Below are 18,862 nucleotides of genomic sequence, written 5' to 3'. Positions count from 1 at the left end.
CGCCCCTTTCCTTCAATTGGGCTGACTTCCAAGACAAGTTAAAGGCGCGGTTTATGCCACCTCAGTACCTTGCACGATTGGAGAACGATTGGCGCGCTCTCAAGCAAAATGGTATGCCGATTATGTCTTTTACTAATCGTGTTTTGCAGCTAGGTACCCAATTACGCAAGTCGGAGCAAAGAGGCATTCCTTTTTTTTTTTTCCCCCCGAGAAAAAGATCCTTCTATTAGTTAATGAAAACTGCCCATAGGGCTACAACCACCTCTGCAAGAGAGGGCTACAACAAGCATGATGGGGAGACTCTCCCAATGAAAAAACAGCATATATACAATGGGGCTAAATCAAGAGATGGGAGGAGGGAAAAGCCACACAGGTGGACAGTAGTGCCATGTGAGCACCCCCTGGACTATGGTGTAGAAAGGCCCGGGGCGCCAGAGTCGAAGGAAAGCCTCGCGGCGCTCCCGCATGCGGTCGGAGCTACCCTGTAGTCCCTCAAGCTGTTCTCTGAGAGTATGGATCAGCTCTAGCCAAATGTCACGAACAGTCTCTGCTGGTGGCACAGGGCGAGCCTCAAAGATGTGGAAACAACGGGCCCGCCAAATGAACCAAAGTGTCAGGCCACTGATGAGCTCCCAACACTCCTCTCTCTCACTGCACCACTCCAGTGGAGTAAGCTCTGTAGCAGGCTGAAGTGTAGGTCGCCCCCCCTGTATCACTATCATCCTGCTGGTGGAAGATAGCTCAAACCGAAGTGCCGGGCCTGTGAGGGTGGACCAAGCCGCTGCCCCTCAAGTGTACTGTCGAGCCGTGGAGAGAGCAGGCATCAGCCGAAGAACTCGTAGCCACACCTGCTGGGCCGAGGGACAGTCCCAAAGACAGTGACGCTGAATCTCCACCAAATGGTCACAAGCTGCACATGTGGCCGAGAGACCACTATGCACAAGCCAGCTCCCTACTGCTGTGGCTCTATGTGCGACCAGCCACTGAAACAAGGTGACTCGCCTCGGCTGTCTGGAGTCCCATAGCCTCTACCAAAAAGCTGCCAAGAACTCGTTTGTGAGGCTCTCCTCCTGCCAATGACGTGCTGCAGCGGGGCGGGCCTCTCTCTGTGCTGCAAGTATATGACGTCCAAGCCGAACAGTGTACTGAAAGAAGGGGACTCCTGGGCGGTCTGTAGAAGAGAAGGGGTCCCTCCATAGCCACTCACCAGGATCCCACTGTACTCGTGCCAGTGGACAGCACTCCCAAGCCCATAGCCTCCAGTGTCCTGTCTCAAGAGCTGTTGGGTGAGGGTCTAAGACGCAAGTCCTCCCACAGATGCCCACAACTCAGATCCTCTGGAAACAGCACTCGGCTACCTGTGGGGCCTCTACTGCAACTGGCTGTAAGCGTCCCCCACCCTGAAGCTCGAAGAACAGGCTGGGACAGTCTCTGAGTAAGCCCTGACTGAAATGAGAACCTCCAGTTGTGTGAAGGCTCCCATCCACCGGGGTGCTACTGGCTTGAGAGGCGTGAGCCACTCAGCTGGAACTGACTCTGAGATGTCCTGACACATGCTCTGCACCCCTCTCATGCCCTGTAGCTGGACAGCCTGCACCTCCTCCGACAAACCCGTGAACTCTAGCCAGTCACCTAGAGAGCGCGTTGGACCAGCTGCCATGGGACCCCAAGAAACATGAGGCCGACTCCCAACCAAGTGGCCTCTCTGAGTGCTAACCGTGGGGTTCCAGACGAGGGGCTGCCGTAGGCGCTCCTCCGTGCACGTCGGCGGTCTCTGCTCTAGGCCACGCCGTAAGAGCTCCAAAGATCGAAGCAAACTCACAACAAATCGGTCCTCCAGTCTCCTGCTCAAACCAACTCGGCGCAGCTCTGTAAAGATCCATCTGGTCGAAGGTTGCCAAGGGCCTCCTGACTGAGGCACCCTGGCACGAAGCCTTTGCAGCAAGAACTCCTTCCAGGGCTCCTCGCCTGGAAGAAGTCCTCTGACGACGAACTTCCCAAGAAGGGCTCTGCTCTGCTGTGTTGGATCAATGATCCCAAGCCCTCCCTGAGAACAAGGAAGTGTGATGACCGACCAAGCCACCTTGGCTCGGGCAATCTGAGTGTCGTGACTTGACCAAAGGAAGTTCCTGATCAGCCTCTCTACCTGGCTGATACAAGAACTCGAGAAGATCCAGCAAGAAGTGATGTACCACATAGTCGCCAACAACACCTGGTTGGCAACTACTACTCTACCAGCCAGCGAAAGTCGTGCTGAGCTCCAATGCAACAGCTTTCTCCTGATGGACAGGAGAAGAGGAGCAATCTGCTGCTCGGGGGACAAGTTCAAACCAATCTGACAACCCAAGTACCGAACTGCAGTCCCTGGAGGAATCCACCTGAAACCCTCTCCTGGCATCCAATCTGGCATAGGAGCACTGCCAACCGAGAAAGCCACTGTCTTTCTCCAGTTGATCAGTGTGCCCGATGCACAGCAGAAGGTCTCCAAAGCCTACTCACATCTGTGTAAATTGGCCTCCTGGCCCTCTAAGTACAAGGCCGAGTCATCGGCAAACTCAGCGTCCAGAAGCTCATCTCCCCGTATAGGGAGTGCTAAGCCCCTCAGACCAACCTGCTGTGACACCAAAAATCTGCTCATCGCCTCCGCATAAAATAGAAAGAGAAAGGGGGCAAGAGGACAACCCTGTTTGACCGATCGTGTGAGCATGAAGCGCTCACCTCTACCGCCTGCCAAAAGAACCTGACTGTGAGCCTGTCTGTACAAAGCTGACACCCCTCTGATCCAAGCATCTGAGAAGCCCATCCTGCGTAGCGTGCCCTCTAGAAAGTCCCAGTCAACTCTGTCGTATGCCTTCTCAAAATCGAGAAGAAGAATCACAAGGTCCTCCCCTCGGAGTCGTGCCAGGGCAGAAGCCTCCCAGAAGGTGAAGACGTTGTCAAGGATACTGCGTTCCTTGACAAAACCTGTTTGAGTCCCATGTATAAGGCTCTCCAAAAGTGGCTGAATCCTCAAACTCAGAGCCTTGGCAAGTATTTTGTAGGCTGAGTTTAGGATGGTGATGGGGTGCCACTGTCGAATCTCATCCAAGGAGCCACCCTCCTTTGGAATGAGGTAAATCAGGCCCTCACTCATGCTATCCGGCATCACTCCTGTGAGCAGAATGTACTGAAAGGCACTACACAGATCTGGGCCAAGCAGGTCCCAGTACTCCAAGAAGAAACTGGGAGTCAGCCCATCCTGACCTGGACAGCTACCACGAGGGAGGGCCCTAAGAGCCGTGCGCAGCTCCTCAAGCTGAAGAGGTATCTCTAGCCTCTGGCGCATCTCCTCAGTCACAAGACAAGGCATCTGTGCCCAAACCTGCTCCCTGCATGCATCCTGTCTCTCTGACTGGGGCTCGGCCGACAATAACTCACGGTAAAAGTCAGTAGCAACGGCATGCATATCCTCGGGCTCACAAACAACTGACCCATCTGGTCTCCTTAACTGATTGACCTTGGCATGCGAGTGCCGAGGTCCCACTGTCTCAAAAAAAACACCTGCCACTCTGTCACCCACCTGAGTCCACTGAGATGCCTGTCGGTGAAAGGCAAACTCATGGCGCCTCTCCTCTGTGCAAGCAAGCTCTTGTCGAGCCTGCTGTAACTGCTCCTCCAACCATGGACTGTCTGGATGCTGCTCCTGCATATCTGTAGTGAAGCAATGCCTCGTCTGAGATGCTGCTCCTCCTCTCTCGCTGCAGCCCGTCGAGCCAGAGACTCCTGTAGAAAAAAGTGGCTAAGCTGAGCTAGGCCTAAGGCCACTCTGTCTGCAGGTAGAGCCTGGCTGTCCATGCCCTCTGTCTAGAGAGCCTCTACCCTCTCTCTGAGTGCTGAGTCCAACAAGACCCGCTCTAGGATGCGAAGCATCGTGCTCCCACTCCTCTGCCTGTCTGCCATTGTGAGGATCACTGGTGCATGGTCCGAGAAGGATGTCCCTGCCAGGATGCCCACTGAGCCCCCCAAGTCACTGAAGTGGTCACTAGTGTAGAAGCGATCTATCCGCGATAGATTCACTCCTCCCACTCTGCGGTCCGATCTAGAGAAGGCAAGACTCTCTGGAGGCCTCACAAAGCCAGAATGCTGCCATGTATCCGAGACCCTCAAAGTCATACACAACCTCTCCCAAGCTGCTAACTCGACTCCATGCATAGTAGCATGGCTGCCTCCGATCCTGTCAGAAGGGTCCTCCAACATGTTGAAGTCCCCTCCTACACACCAATGGTCAACCTGTGGCAAAGACTCGACAATCTGTGACCAAAACTCTGCACGAGCACTCGCCACATTGGGCGCATAGATGTTCAGGAAGCCCACAAGGCCACCCTGAAGCTGCATAGTAATCCACTGAGCCCTGCCTGGCACAATAATCCCTCTGCCCACAATGGCCTGCTGCAATGAGTCCGCAATAGTCATACATACCCCACCCTGGATGCCTCCAGGTCCAAAAGCAGTTGACCAAAAGGTATCATACCGTCCACGCAAAATCTGACCACATCGCCGAATGCGGCTCTCAGACAAATGGTGCTCTTGAAGCATACGGAGATCAATCTCTCCTCCCACAAGGCAACGCTGAAGCTCCTGATGCAATCGGCCCCGCTGTCGCTGAAACTAGGGCCCACCTAGTCCTTGCACGTTCCACGAGACGATCCTCATGGGGAGCGATAGAGAACAGATGCTGCCGCAGCAGCAAGACGGGCTATCTTCGAGGCTGGCTTGGATGGGGAGTAATCCGCATCCGAGCGTCCTCTAGATAGGCGAGATTGCAGTGAGTGCCTGGCCCAAGCCCAAGCCCAAGCAGAGCGAGCCGTGCGTAAAGCAACGGTCAACCTCCTCTGTCCAGGAGTCCTCATGAATGTATACAAAGCAAGGCAAACACTGCGTATCAGCAAAAAAGTACACCACAATGTGCCTACATCCTGTTGAGTCTGGGGGTGTCACCGCAAACTTAGCCAATGGCCACAAAGTCTGCAGCAAATCTGTAACTCCAAGTTCTCCCATGTGGAGAGAGAACTCGAGAACCTGTGTATGCAACCATCCCACCACTGAGTCTAGGGACCACTCTGTCTCGGTCCTCCCACAGAGGGGGAAGGAGAAACCAACTGCTGAGTCCAAGGCCTCTGTTCCCCTAGCGGGTAGGAACAAAGCGTGGACCCTGAAGTAGGCTGCCTCGTGGTCTGCTGCGGAATCGCCGAGGAAGCGAGTGAACCCGTACTCGAAGAAATCCCAGCGGCGTCGGAGGTCAATGCTCGTCAGACCACGAGGGATAGCTGCAAGGGAAGATGTCTGAATCTGCAGAGGGGGCCGCAAGAAGGGCTGACCCTCTCTCGCTAGGTGACTTGTGGCAAAGGCGCTGCCAAGAGATCTCCTAGCCTCTGGCGAGGGACCAGTCTCCTGAGTCGACTGTGGTACTGGAGTAGGAGGAGGGGGAGAAGGAGCTGGGGGGGGGGGGGGGGGCGGAGGAGAAGAGAAGCGGGGTGGGGCGACAGAGACAGGAGGGCGAGGAGGGGAGTAGGCGGGAGCAGAGGGCGGGGGAGGGGATGTGGAGAAGGAGGGGAAATCTGAAGGTGGGGCGGCTGGCGAGGGTGAAGCTGAGGTGGAGGCTGGTGTAGGGGGCTCCTCCTGCTCAAGAGGACCAAAGCGGTTCCCCGTGGGAACCCGCTGCTGCTGAGTAGGCACCTGAGGGCCACTCTGAGTGCCAGGCTGTCGCTGTGGCTCCTGGCGTCGACGGCCACGAGCCTGCTGCCACCCCTCCTCCGCTGGAGCCCCAGGCTCGGAGGATGGCTCTGAATTTGTGCGCTGTGCCGCTGGCTGTGGCTGCGGCCCAGCCTTGGCAGGCTGGGGCTGAGGCTGAGGCTGAGGCTGAGGTGCAGGTCGTGGCATCCTGCGTGGATAGGGCTTCGCTAGGTGGCCCATCTGTCTGCAAATGAAGCACTGGTTCGGGAGACCCGAGTACTCCACACCCTGTCTAAACCAACCCCCACTCACCCGAGGCAGAAGGTCATAGGCAGAAGGATGACCTTCTGGAGCGTGTGGGTATCTCTGACCAAAACTCGAACTGAAGGGATGCCAGCCGCCTTGGCAGCTACTGATGCTGCCGTACGAGGTGTCTCCAGGACAGTCCCGATGGCGGAGCCAATCCTGGAGATAAGTGGAAGGTACTCCCTCCGTAAACCCGGAAAGCAAACTGAGATGGGGATGTCTGCCTCCTCTACGAGCACATCCGAAGTCGGGTCAAAACCATGTCGCCACTGTCGAAAGTGGGCGCGTGATGCTCGGATGGCCAGTGGACTCATAGCTATGACCTTGGAGGCCACCTCGGAAGTCTCAAACTCGATTTGGTAGTACCCCCGTCCGAGAATCTGGACATCCAAGATCTTGCCCACCTCTGCGAGAAGGCGGGCCTGGAGAAGGTCTCGCAGCTCTCCTCTGCTAGGACGGGTGCCGAGAACCTTGCAGATGACAGAAGTCGCCTGCAAGCGCTCTACCTCTGCGGCAAGGCTCGCTTGCTCTGTCGGCGAAAGAGCAAGTCGAATGGTGGGCTCAGCTGGGTCGGGCGAGGGGGCTTCAGGTGAGTCCCTCTGTGGCGGAGCTGGAGCCTCCATCTGTGTCTACTGTTGAGTCGAAGAAGCGGACGGTGAAGGAAGTCTGCAACCGAGTACGCCGAGCACTCGTCCGAAGAAGAAATGCTGCAGAGCCAGGTGTAGAAGACCTTCGGGAACAGTGAGGACGACGGGGGGGGGGGGGGAGAGAGCGGCGAGCGAGAGACAAGAGGCTGTAGGCGGGGTGGGGGAGAAGCGGCCAGGGAGGGGGGGAGGGCAACGGACGGGCTGGAGGGAAGGGGGGAAGGCAGCGGACGGGCAGGGGGGGCTGGCAGCAACGCACAAGGGGGGGGTGGGGGGTGGGTTGGGCTAGGCAGCGCGAGGGTGAGGGAGGCAGCGTGAGGGCGAGGGGGGGGCAGCGCGGGGTGGCAGGAGGCAGCGCGAAGGGGAGGGGGGGGCAGTGCGGGGGCTGGAGGAAGCGCGAGGGCGCGGGGGGGGGGAGGAGGGGGCAGCGATGGCGCAGCGGGGGGGGGGAGCGGGCAGCAGTAGCGAGCTAGCAATCACTTAGGATCAGCTCAGAGGCATTCCTTTTTGGATTGGACGAGTATATCAAGTACGATGTCAGGGTGCTCGATCCAATCGATCTCAACAAGGCGGTAGTGATTGCTCTCGCACAGGAGATGAAGCACAACAAGGAAAAGCCTAAGGAGAACAAGACTTCCACAAATACCTCGTAGACTTCTCAGAACCCTAAGAACGGTAAGAATAGTAAGAATGGTAACTCTTCTAACCAATCTTACACCAGTCTCTCATAAAAGAATTCTTCCAATGAATCTAAGGGTAAGGCTAACACAATTGCTAAACCTAAGCTTACTCCAGATGAAAAGGTAGCACAAGGAATTGTAGGAAGATACATCACGTCGGAAGAGCAAAGCACTTATTCTAAGGAAGGTCGTTGTTTTCATTGTCACATTAAGGGTCACATAAAAAGAACATGTCCTACGCTTGAATTGAATGAATCTAAAGACTCCACAGAACCCACTTCCTGTGTCAATGCAATTAATGATAACACGAGTGTGCCCCAAGTTTCTCATGACCCTCCCATTGATGATTCTCTCATTAAATGTTATGGTCGTACGTCGGGGCAGGGTTTTGTCATATTGTTTGACCCAGTTAGTATACATGATGTGATCAGTCCCTCTCTTGTTGAGAGAGCCCGCCTCGAAGTTAGTCAGAGATCTCCTATTGAGGTCTCTGGCTTTCTTCGCGGTATGGACGCTCTCATCACAGAGGAGTGCCTTGATGTGTTTGCAATTCAAAAAGCTGCCTTCACTAGAAGATTTGTTGTTTCTCCTCTCTCAGGATGTGATATGATTTTAGACATTCGATGGTTTCGTGATGCTAACCCTCTCATTGATTGGGAGGCTAACTCTTTCACTCTCAATGCCAAAAGTGATTCTCCCATTGTCATTCATGGAGAGGACATTGTTCATTCTCCATCTCTCATTGCTAATATGCAGGACAAGCTTGAACGGATTCAGGAGAAGAAGACTCTCTCAGTCTCTTTTTCTCCAAAGCATGACACACAGGATTTGTATGATTGTGAGCAACATGATGATTTGATTGACAATGATAAGCATGATGATTTGGATGATAAAGACAAGCATGATGATTTGCATGATCAAGATGTGATTTCTCACAAGCATGATGAGTTGCATGAAGAAGATGTGATTGTTCACAAGGATGATGTGCTAGATGATGCTTTTGCTAGCGAAGCTAACATCGTTGTAGCTTCGATCACTCACGAAGAACCGATCTTGGCTTTCGAGTCGAGGTCCAAAGAACCACCACAAGACGACTCGATCATTCAGGAAGGATCGATCTTGGCTCTCGAGCCTAGGTCCAAAGAACCCTCACAGGAAGTATTACGTGTTCGCATGATTGATACGCACCCATTGTTCGAATGTTTCATTCGTGATCGTTTCCTGTATTCTAGTCAGCATCTTTATGTGATCCCTTTTCTTAGGCATGACATATTGTATATTGAGCACGTTTCTCTCATGGATGAGCACGAATGTATGCGGATATTTCATGAAAAGCTGAAAAGTATGTATGTAAGGAATTCACATTCCATATCTCTTCCTTGGCATGACATAGTTTCCGAACGAGCACATGAAAGTATGAGCACCAAGCGTGGGCATTTCCATTGTGTTTTGCCACAGTCAATTGCTCTAGATCATAAGAGAGATTCGATCTCATTGTTTGCATGTGTTTGATGAACGGTTTAGCACTCCGTCTATTGGTTCATGTTAGGTGCAGCGGAATGAATGTTGTATTTTCTCAAGATTAGTGATCTTTATTGCTCAAGGTTCCTTTTAGTTCTTAGGGAAAGAGAGCTTTCCGTCTGATGGAGAATGCCATGATCACGAACAAAGTGAGTGGATATTGCGTGCAAGTGAATGAGACTGAGAGAAGGAGAGAGAAGAGATACGACACCCGAGAGGTTGTAAAACCCTCCTCCGAAGGCCCCACTCTCGTCAGCAAGAGTGGTCTACTTTGATTGCACAAAGGTGTACAAGGCGTATGCAATGGACTGATGCAAGTTGGACTATGCCGATGACGACGACGACGACTTGATGGCTGAAATCTGGGATCTTCTAATCGCTGAATTTCGGGACTGTTTCGGTGGCTGAAAATGACTGTTTTGGCTGCGTTTTTATGGCTGAAAATGGGGAAACATCTGCAACCAACTTGGGGGAATCTGCTACTGTTCGTAAGGCTGAAAATCTGCGTTTTCTGCTGCGGTATGGCTGAGAATCAAAAACGCTGAGGCTTCTGGCTGCTTAGCAAAACGCTGGTGCTGATCTGGAGTTGCAAATCAAAAACGCTATGATCCTTGCAAAAACGCCCATGCTGATCTGGGGAAAAACCCTTTCTGATCTGGTTTGCTGAGGGAAAAACGCCAGGGATGAATTCTGCTAGGGGGGCGATCCTGCAAGGGATGAGGGATCTGGATCTATGGCGATGTCGGCAAAGCTGAAAACGCCAAGGGTGGGAACTGGCCCGACGAGGATGGAATCCAAAACGCTGGGGGTGCTGGGGGGTACTGCTGAGAAGTTGCCTGTTGAGTGGGAAGCTCCTGCTGCCTCTTCTGCCATTTAGTGCTAACTTGGGTTTACTTATATAGAAACTTAGCAAAATTGCCCTACCTACTTTTGTTGGAAAGTCACGTAAAAATAATAAGTGAAAATCCCAATAAACAGGAAAATAGGCTAAATGCATTGGAAAATTCCCCTAACTGATGCTAATGGATTCTGATGGGAATTCCGATGATCATGTTGTGTGCAACCGGAGGATATGCATCTCTGCTAAGTGACTGGGCATGCACGGTCTACGAATAGACTCACAAAAGTGCCAGATCACTGCTAATCTAAACTTGACTGGACTGATTGAACCCTGCTGTGGTGTAGCTTGTCCACGGACACATAGGGTTGGGATGTGTCACGTGACATCCCTTCCTTTTCAAACTGAGGTACTGGTACCGAACTGTATGGCGTCGAGGGAGATCGCCAATAGCATCCGGAATCCTGGAAGGGACTCTTTGCCGGCCCACTCTGATGTGTGGGTCGTGCGGTACTTGACCTTCATAAAGGTTTGCAACGCTTGCTTCTTTGGGCCGCGCCGAAAGCGACAAAGTCTTTTGAATCTCCTTCCTTGCTTCAACTTCGTCTAGAGATATGCTTCTTTCGTCTTCAAGAATCTCCATGGTTGAAAATTCCTGAAACCATCTCCAACACAAAACTATGAACATACCCATTCCATGTAAAGTGAAGGAAAAAAATCTTGTGTTCTCTAAAGACTGTGTATGCAATGTAGATGAACATAGAGACGGAGTGACAACCCGTTCATCAAGCACATGCAAACAATGGATCTTTTCTGTTTGATCGAAATCAATCAACTGTGCCAAATTACAATGGAAATGCCCATGCGTGGTGCTCATCGAGATACTTGCAGAAGATCGTCATTTTCAGCCTCTCAAAACGCAGCCAAAACCAGCGTTTTCAGCCACCCGAATCAGCCCCAGATTTTCAGCCATATCGTTTTTATGGACAGCAGATAGAAGACCGTAGATTTCAGCCCCTAGGTCATCGTCGTCGTCCCCGTCGTCATCACCGACATAGTCCCAAGTTGCATCAGTATCATCATTGTAGCACTTTGTGCAATCAATAGTAGACCACTCTCGCCGACGAGAGTGGGGCCTTCGGAGGAGGGTTTTACAACGTCTCTGGTGTCGTATCTCTCTTCTCTCTCTCTCTCTCTCTCTCTCTCTCTCTCTCTCTCTCTCACAATCTCATACACTTGTACACACAGTGTCCATTCACTTTGTTTGTGATCATAGCATTCTCTCATTAAGAACGGAAGGCTCTACCTTCCATAAGAACAAAAGGAACCTTGAGCACAGTTCGTAGCACTCATCTTGAGCAAAGCGCAAACAATCATTCCCCTGCACCTAACAATATACAATGAGTCTTGTTTATCATAAAACCATGGAATTCCTAAAATAACATCTGCTCTGTCCAGGCGCATGATGTGGAAATCCAGGTTCTCTTTGTAATCAGCCAGCTCGAGCGACAAGTTTGGAACCATCTGATTCCATACATCCGTATCCACTCCACGAACCATCTTCACGCGATACTCATGGTCACTGTCCTGCGTCCGTAGGCTCAGTTTTTGCACCAATTTTGCATCCAGAAAATTGTGTGAGCTCCCATTATCAAGGAGTACGGTCACATCGTAACCATTGATCTTCCCGAGGAAACGGAGAAGATCGTGCTTACCAAACACTTTGGTACTAAAAGTACAATTAGTGCATGAACTGTGCACTAAATGATGGATTTCAACTTGAATGATATCAGAGTTACCTGAGATCTCGTGAATCTGAACCGAAGGACGACCTTGCTGTTTTTGCGTCTTCTTCTTCTTGGGGTAATCCTTGATTTGGTGACCCGTCTAGCCACATCCGAAACAAGCCTCTTCTTCACTGCATCAGCAACTGAAGCATTTCTGGCTTTCTTCTTCTCCTGAGAAGATCTCGACGGTGATTTGGACTTATGCTGGAATCGGGGTCGCTTCCTCGAAGCACCCTCACCGGATTGATGGTCTGCGGTTCTTTTCTTCTCATAATTTTCTCCATTTATTAAATGGAACAACCTGGCCTTTGCCACTGCATCCTTGACATCAGTCGAGGCTTTGTCTTTGATTAAGGCCCAACAGTAATCCTCATGCAATCCCAGTAGATACATGTGCACAGCGTGCGTAGAATCTGGACCTTGCAGAAGGTGAGCGCCTCTTTGAAAGCTGTCGTATATTTATCAAAAGACAGTTTTCATCGAAAGACTCTGCAGTTTGGCATAAGCTTTCAAAGGGTCCATTTTGGCGAAATCCCTCTTGAATTTCACACAAAAGTCAGCCCACGTCGTAGGCTTCTCTGTCATGTCGTGCCACCAGGTAAGCGCCTTACTGCGCAGATAGAGAGGAATCGTCTGAATCCTCCGTTCATCATGCTCCCCATGGAGATCAAAGTATGTGGTCCATTGGTGCAGCCAGTTATTTACGGCCAGTTCCATCCATTCCTTCTCTTTGCCTTAGAAATTCGTAGTTTTGTACGGAATCGTGGTAGTCGAACCACCCTGTGAACGCCCAAAAGCAGCAATTTGTATCCGCAATTGTTGGAGATGGGTTTCGCCCTCGGAAATACGCGCAGTCGTCGACTGAGCCATATTTTCGAGAGTAGAGAGTCGAGAACTGAGCCATATTTTCGAGAGAGGCCAAGCGAAGGTTCGTCTGAACATTCGTGTTTTCCAGAGCGGTAACATGTTGGTCGAAACTCTGGAAAGTACTTGTAATCCATGTGTAGAGAGCATGTGTGAATGGAATTTGGATATTACCTGGCGCGTCGTCACGCTGCACATCGGAGCTAGAGGAATCCATGGCAAAGTGCGTGAAAAATTGGAAATTTCACGCGAAACTGGACCTTTTTTGCACTTTTCGATCGCAAAAAGTTGAAGTTCGAAGAGCTCCACGCGTCGGCGTGAGCGTCTGAAGGCGAGCAGGTGATGGCGGGAGCGCGAGCAGGTGAGAGAGGGAGAGCTTAGGTGACGAGCAAAGGAGTCAAAAGAGAGATCTCTGCAGACTTTTTAAGTCTCTGTAAATGACTTAATGATAATATGCAGGGTTCACACTTAACTTAAAAAATTTAAAGTGTCCAGACCATACCTTAAAAAAAAACCTGAAGTGACCAAGTCACTTAAAAAAAAAAAATCCCTGGTCATGTTTTAAAACAAGGCAGCATAAAAGAAATCGAACGCTAGCCTGCTTTACAGATGCCGCGTGCGCTGAGAGAAAAGCATGGCACGCGCGTTGTTGGGAGGGGGCACTGCCTGCGCTCACCCGTGCCACACACGCGCCCAACCTCCAATTCAACACCCACGTCGGCAAGAATGGGTATCCACAATGGCAAATCCCTTGCGCAAGGATTCTCTCTGTAACTAAGTCAGACTTTGTAAATAATTAATTTATTTACGAGAAAAGAATTATCTAATTAGTTGTGTGCACACCAGAATAGACCTAGCAGTTCTAAGGCCTCAGGTGAGCCTAAATGCGGGCTAGAACACCTCAGAGGGACCTTAGCAGAAATTACCCTGAAGCCCTAGTGATTGGGAAATCGGGTCTTCAGAAAGGGGTAAGCAGTAGCCTCAGATTTTAGGCTCAGAAAAATACGCGCGTCAGTATAAGCACATAAATGAGATGGGGTCCTTAGAACAGTGACCCTAAGGCTAATAAAGCCTTAGGGTAAGTTTCGTTAAATTATATTTAACGGTCCGTGCCCGGGCATGCGGCCGGACAAGTGTGAACAGGTAAAGGCGGTGCAGTGCCAGTACGGCATTGCGCCGGCAGACCTTTGGTGTTCTCATAAAAGAATCATTGGTAGCATTTGTTAGTTAGTTGCACATTTTTAATTAATGAGCTAGAAGTTTTTAAAGTCAAAAGTTGAATGGTTTTTAAAGTAAGTGTGCCAAGTGGCACACTTACCAATGCAAATGAACTCTCTCTCACTCACTCTCACCCTCTCTCTCTTCCTAGCGCCCCCTCTCCCTGATGGCTATTTAGGAGCCCCCCCTCCCCCATTTTCAGGGCTTGCAGTGCACCTACCCCCCCCAATGTGAGCGTGCTCTACGCGGTGGAGCCCTCCATTGAAGCTTGAGAGCAGCCCCTTGCGACATATGTGGTAGCCTTGTGCTCCCATTGTCAAGAACAAGGGATCTCACAGTCATAGACACCTTTTGGTGAAGTTTCATCGCGAGAAGCTGCCGTAGACGCTCTCTTAGCAGAGTGTGGCTGCTGTAATTCTCTGTTTTCAGCCCCTAATCACCTCGATTAGGGCTGTTTTCAGCAGATCAGCCATAGAAAATCTCTTCTCTCTCCTTATCCTAAGTCCATATCAAGTTTGGCGCGATTCCATCGCGAAGAAGACCTCTGTTTCGGCGTAGGGGTGTGCACAGGTAAGAATTTCAGGTTATGTGCAGAAAATTACAGCAAGCATGTGCGTGTGCATTTTGCTTGTTTCTCTTTTGTGTTCGATGCATGAATGAATGAGCATGAAGGCAACACATAACGGAAGATGGACTCTCCTCTGTGAGAGCTTCCGATGAGCTGTTTCGGAAGATAGACTCTCTTTTCGAGAGCTTCCAACCAGTCTCGCAGAAGAGGGGAAATCCCCTAAGCAGTAAGAAAGTGGAAACACTTTCTCAGTCAGTAGTCAGAACAGAACAGAAGAAAGAATAGAGGACGGGCGTATGCCCCGTTCCTGTGCTTGTAAAGATTCTCCCTTAGTAATAAAGATATTCTCTTTATGGGGGGGGACCAGCCCATCTTCTGGTCCCCAATGAAGTGTCAAGTTTTCTCGCTCCCTCTAATTCTCTTGAGTATTTGAAGTGCAATTAAACGTCAGTTTACGCTTCCGTATTTTTGTGACACTCTCTCTCTCGCTTCAATGCACCCAGCAGAGCTCACAGAGACCTAGCTCGAAAACCCAAGCTCAATACAAGCCCGCTGCCTGCTGCTGCCGACCCGCCACAAAGGGACTTCAACTGCGCCCTCCTGTCGAATTCAACTGCGCCTGAGGCTTCTCTGCATACAACATAGATTTGCTGTTGCTGACGCGACTATACAACTGCCGACTACACAGAGCGCTTCTCTGCCGACTATACAGCAAGCACATTTGCTGCCGACCCTAAGGCTTCAACTTAAATTAAAAAGCCTCTGTTCCCGCCTACACAGAGCACCCCTCAGGTCTCTGGTTTTCGAGTTAGGTCTCTGTTTTCGAACAGTTTTCGACTCACACCCTCAACAAGAAGGTGAACTTGTTTCAAGTTTTCAAGAGCTCTGAGAACATGTTCTCGCCAAAGCCTCCAGCAAGCAAGAAGATGGCCACCAACAGCCCCAAAACATCGGGGAGAGCACGGGCTAGCTTTGCCGCTGTCCTCGCAGCTCCTAGCAAGACAGACCGCATCGGACAATTGCAAGCTGCTCTCGACATGGTCATGGAAGAAAACCGCGACCTCAAAGCGCCCCTTAGCACGCTCGAGGCACGATTTGACTCCATGATCGGCCTCACAACAGACAAGGTGAAGGAAGTCGAAGAAAAGGTCACTCAAGCTCATACGATTGCACTCGCCAAAGTGGAAACTTGTGTGAAGACAGAATTGCGGGAACGTCAGCCTCAAGAAGAGAATGCCCTCAAGCTTCGCATTGGAGGGCTGCCCCAAGCATGGGATGAGTGCCAACAAGACTTCTGCAAGTTAATCGACCTCCTCAACGAAACTCTTAAACCGGTCCATATTGACTACGATCCGATGGAATGTATCGTCAACAAGTTCAACACCAAGCGCACACCTAGTGGACATGCCATTCTTGAGTTCAAAGACAAGGAGGAACGGCTCCGATTACTCCAGCAATCGCGTCTCCTTAGAGACACCGGATTTTGGATCGCTGAAGAACTCACCCCGACACAAGTCAAGCACAAAGGTGAAGAGTTGAAAAAAGTGCGTGAAGCACGAGCCAAAGGCAAGTGGGCAGTATACCGCGGAGGGAAGGCCATCATTCAGGAGTTTCGAACGCCTAAACTGGCCCCTACCCCATAGGACCTCTCCTTAGGCTTTTATTTTTCTTTTGATGGACCCTCAGTCCTTAACTGATATGTATCGATTGCCCGCACTTAGAAGAACTGGTTGTAATGTTTTGTTTTTGGTCCCATGGGTCATATTTGACCTCCGTGGACGATAATTCAATCTCTCTCTCTCTCTCTCTCTCTCTCTCTCTCTCTCTCTCTCTCTCTCTATGCTTCGCACAGATAAGGAGATTACGGAGAGGGTTTTTTTTGAAAAAAAAAAACTTACTGTATGCTGAATTTAATCCGAAATCAGCAATTAATAAGTAATATACTGATTTTCAGTGAAAACCAGTAAAATCAATGAGTAACCCTCCAATTTCAACAGTTTCACCCACCTTTACACCTGCAAACATACTCATGAGAAGAAAATAGTCAATTAAACAATTTATCATCGAAAATTGCATGAAATAAAGACTATCCGACTTAAATCAGTCTGTAGGTGTGCACACAGTCCTTCGTGCAGCCAAGCCGGCTCTGATACCATGAAACGAACGAGGAGATGGATCTCCCGGCTACACAGACTGCCTACAGATACGCGTCGGACGAACCACCCGACCATAGCCACCATCCGGAAGCTCCCCCGTGCTTGGGCCAGCGTCCGAGGACGTATGCGTGCACCTGTAAGACCGAGCGTCCCATACCACCCGGCCTCACCTCCTCCAGGTGACCTCGCGCACTCCTAGCCTCGCGGGCTACCCACTGGCACTCTGCCAGTGGGGGTCGATAACTGCAAATGAGGCCTTAGCCTCCCTTTTATAATAATGGCCGGCCACATTGGCCGGGTTCACACTACGTCCGCTCGGACATTGGACGCCCATCCCGACGGTATCTGGGCTAGATCCCCTCTCCCCTCTCTTGGAGTGGGACATAACACTACGTTACATAAACTTCCTCAAATACTCGGACACTGGACGCCCATCCCGACGGTATCTAGGCTAGATCCCCTCTCCTGTGAGCGGGACATAACACTACGTTACATCAAATATGTCACCATTCAAGAAAGCAGTAACAATGTCAGATTGATGTACATCCCAACCAAAATGAGCTGCCAATGCGCATAGAAAACACATATTAGTCATACGACAAATGGAAGCAAAAGTTTCTTCATAATCTATGCCTTTTTGCTGTGTATTTTCTTTTGCAACAAGTCGAGCCTTACTATCCGGCTTGCGTTTCAACTTGTAAACCCACTTTGTACCAATGGCCTTTTTGCCAGGAGGCAAATCACATAAAATCTATGTGTCATTTTCTATAAGTGCATCATATTTAAATTGCATGGCAGCCATCCAATTTTCTGAATTTTGTGCTTCATCAAAAGATAGAGGTTCCTCAACATCATGTAAGCTAGACACAGCCAAAGCATAACAATCTGATGCATAAGATGCATGGCAAGAACTTGAACGAGTACGACTAGGCAAAGGTGCATCCAATTTACTGTCACGCAAAGTATGCACCAGTCGTTTACGGATACCTCTAACCTGCTCATTCTCAGCCCTTTCCTCATCAAGTACATCATGTATATCTGCATCAGTAATAGGCTGATCTGCAACATTTTCAGAAACCCCCATAGGCTATACATTTGCCTCATTGGAAGTTACATTTGAACTTAGAGGCAACAAATCATGACAGCAAGGGCTGAACAAAATCTTCCACAAACACAACATCCCGTGAGACTAAGATACGCTTTGTTTGCGGATGATACAACCTGTAACCTTTGCTTTCAGCACTATAACCGACAAAAATACATTTGACAAGCTTCTCATCCAATTTTCTGCGCTGTGTTTGTGGCACCAAAGCATATGCCAAACAACCAAAACCAAGCATGTGCTCAATAGAAGGCTTCTATCATGCCATGCTTCATATGGAGTAATAGATTACAAAGCTTTCGTAGGACACCTGTTAAGTACATAAGTGGCACACATGATGGCCTCAAGCCAAAACGAATGCGGCAAAGCTTGACTTTTGACCATATATCGTGCCATTTCTATAAGTAGCATGTTTTCCCTCTTGGCAACACCATTTTGCTGAGGCGTATAAGGCAATGTACATTAGTGTTTTATCCCACGACTAGCCAGAAATGCATTAAATTCATGAGACATATACTCCCCCCCTCGATCGGAACGGAGGGTGCCCATAGTACATTTCGAGACATTTTCAGCCATAGCCAAAAATAGTTTGAAGCGCATAAAAACCTCAAACTTCGCTTAAGGCAGAAATACCCATGCATGCCTGGACTAATTATCAATGAAAGTCACGAATTAAAGGTAATTGCCCAAGGACGGAGTTTGCATGGGCCCACAAACATCGCTATCCACAAGTTGCAAGGTATGTGGTTGTAAAAGATGCATAGGCTCATGCATTGATTGCGTTGTCTGTGACTCGCACTATTACTCCTCACATTCGTTCAGCAAAATCTCCAAAACAAGCTTGTGATATTTTGGCTCGTCTTTATGCAAGTCGCAATGAGGCAAAATTTGCATTGCTGCGTAAAGAGCTGGAGTCGAAGATTATGCATGAGGAAGATGATATGGACACTTTCCTTGCTGGTGTCAAGGATATCAATGAGCAACTTATTTCTGTAGGTGAAGTCATCTCAGAAAGTCCCTTTTTGCAGACTGTTCTTGATGCCTTGTCAGATTCTTACTAGACTTTTTCTTTATGACCCAAGAAAATCTTGAAGTTGTCAAGTTTGATGCATTATGCAAATTGCTGTTGCAAGAGTCGCTTTCCAGAAAAAACAGGGTTAGACAACATGCAATTGAACAGGCCTTTATTGTTGCTCAAGGAAAAGGTGGTGACAGCAATGCAGCCACTTCGTATGGTTTTTTTGTGAGTGGAAAATCACTTGTTCCTAATGCTTCTGCAGGCAGCAATTCGTCTGGAAATTTTGGTGATAAGGGCACAAAGAAGACGCGTTGCCATTATTGTAAAGCTAATGATCACATGATCAAGCAGTGTCCTAAGTTGAAGGCCAAAGAGGCTAAGAAGAAAGAGGGTGGTTCCACTGCAAATGTTGGTTCCACTACAAATGCAGCCATTGTTGAGTCTTCTG

General features: G+C 49.9%; 2 protein-coding genes across 3 annotated transcripts in view; both read left to right on the top strand.

The window, feature by feature from the left end:
• Positions 1–18,862, top strand: part of LOC147446425 (adenine phosphoribosyltransferase 3-like) — a 40,300-nt gene that overhangs the window by 9,645 nt on the left and 11,793 nt on the right. The gene's annotated exons all lie outside the window — the stretch shown is intronic.
• LOC147446426 (uncharacterized) lies at positions 15,018–15,783 on the top strand. The gene has a single exon (XM_086525648.1). The coding sequence runs from the start codon at positions 15,032–15,034 to the stop codon at positions 15,779–15,781; it is 750 nt and encodes a 249-aa protein (XP_086381774.1). The 5' UTR covers positions 15,018–15,031; the 3' UTR covers positions 15,782–15,783.

Source organism: Adiantum capillus-veneris, chromosome 12 (assembly GCF_014529385.1).
Source record: "Adiantum capillus-veneris isolate H3 chromosome 12, ASM1452938v2, whole genome shotgun sequence".
Lineage (NCBI taxonomy): Eukaryota > Viridiplantae > Streptophyta > Polypodiopsida > Polypodiales > Pteridaceae > Adiantum > Adiantum capillus-veneris.
Note: the sequence above shows the minus strand (reverse complement) of the source record. Positions and strands in the feature narration are given on the sequence as shown.

Coding starts and splice junctions, on each gene's coding strand:
- LOC147446426 (XM_086525648.1), top strand. CDS start 15,032: ATGTTCTCGCCAAAGCCTCCAGCAAGCAAGAAGATGGCCACCAACAGC.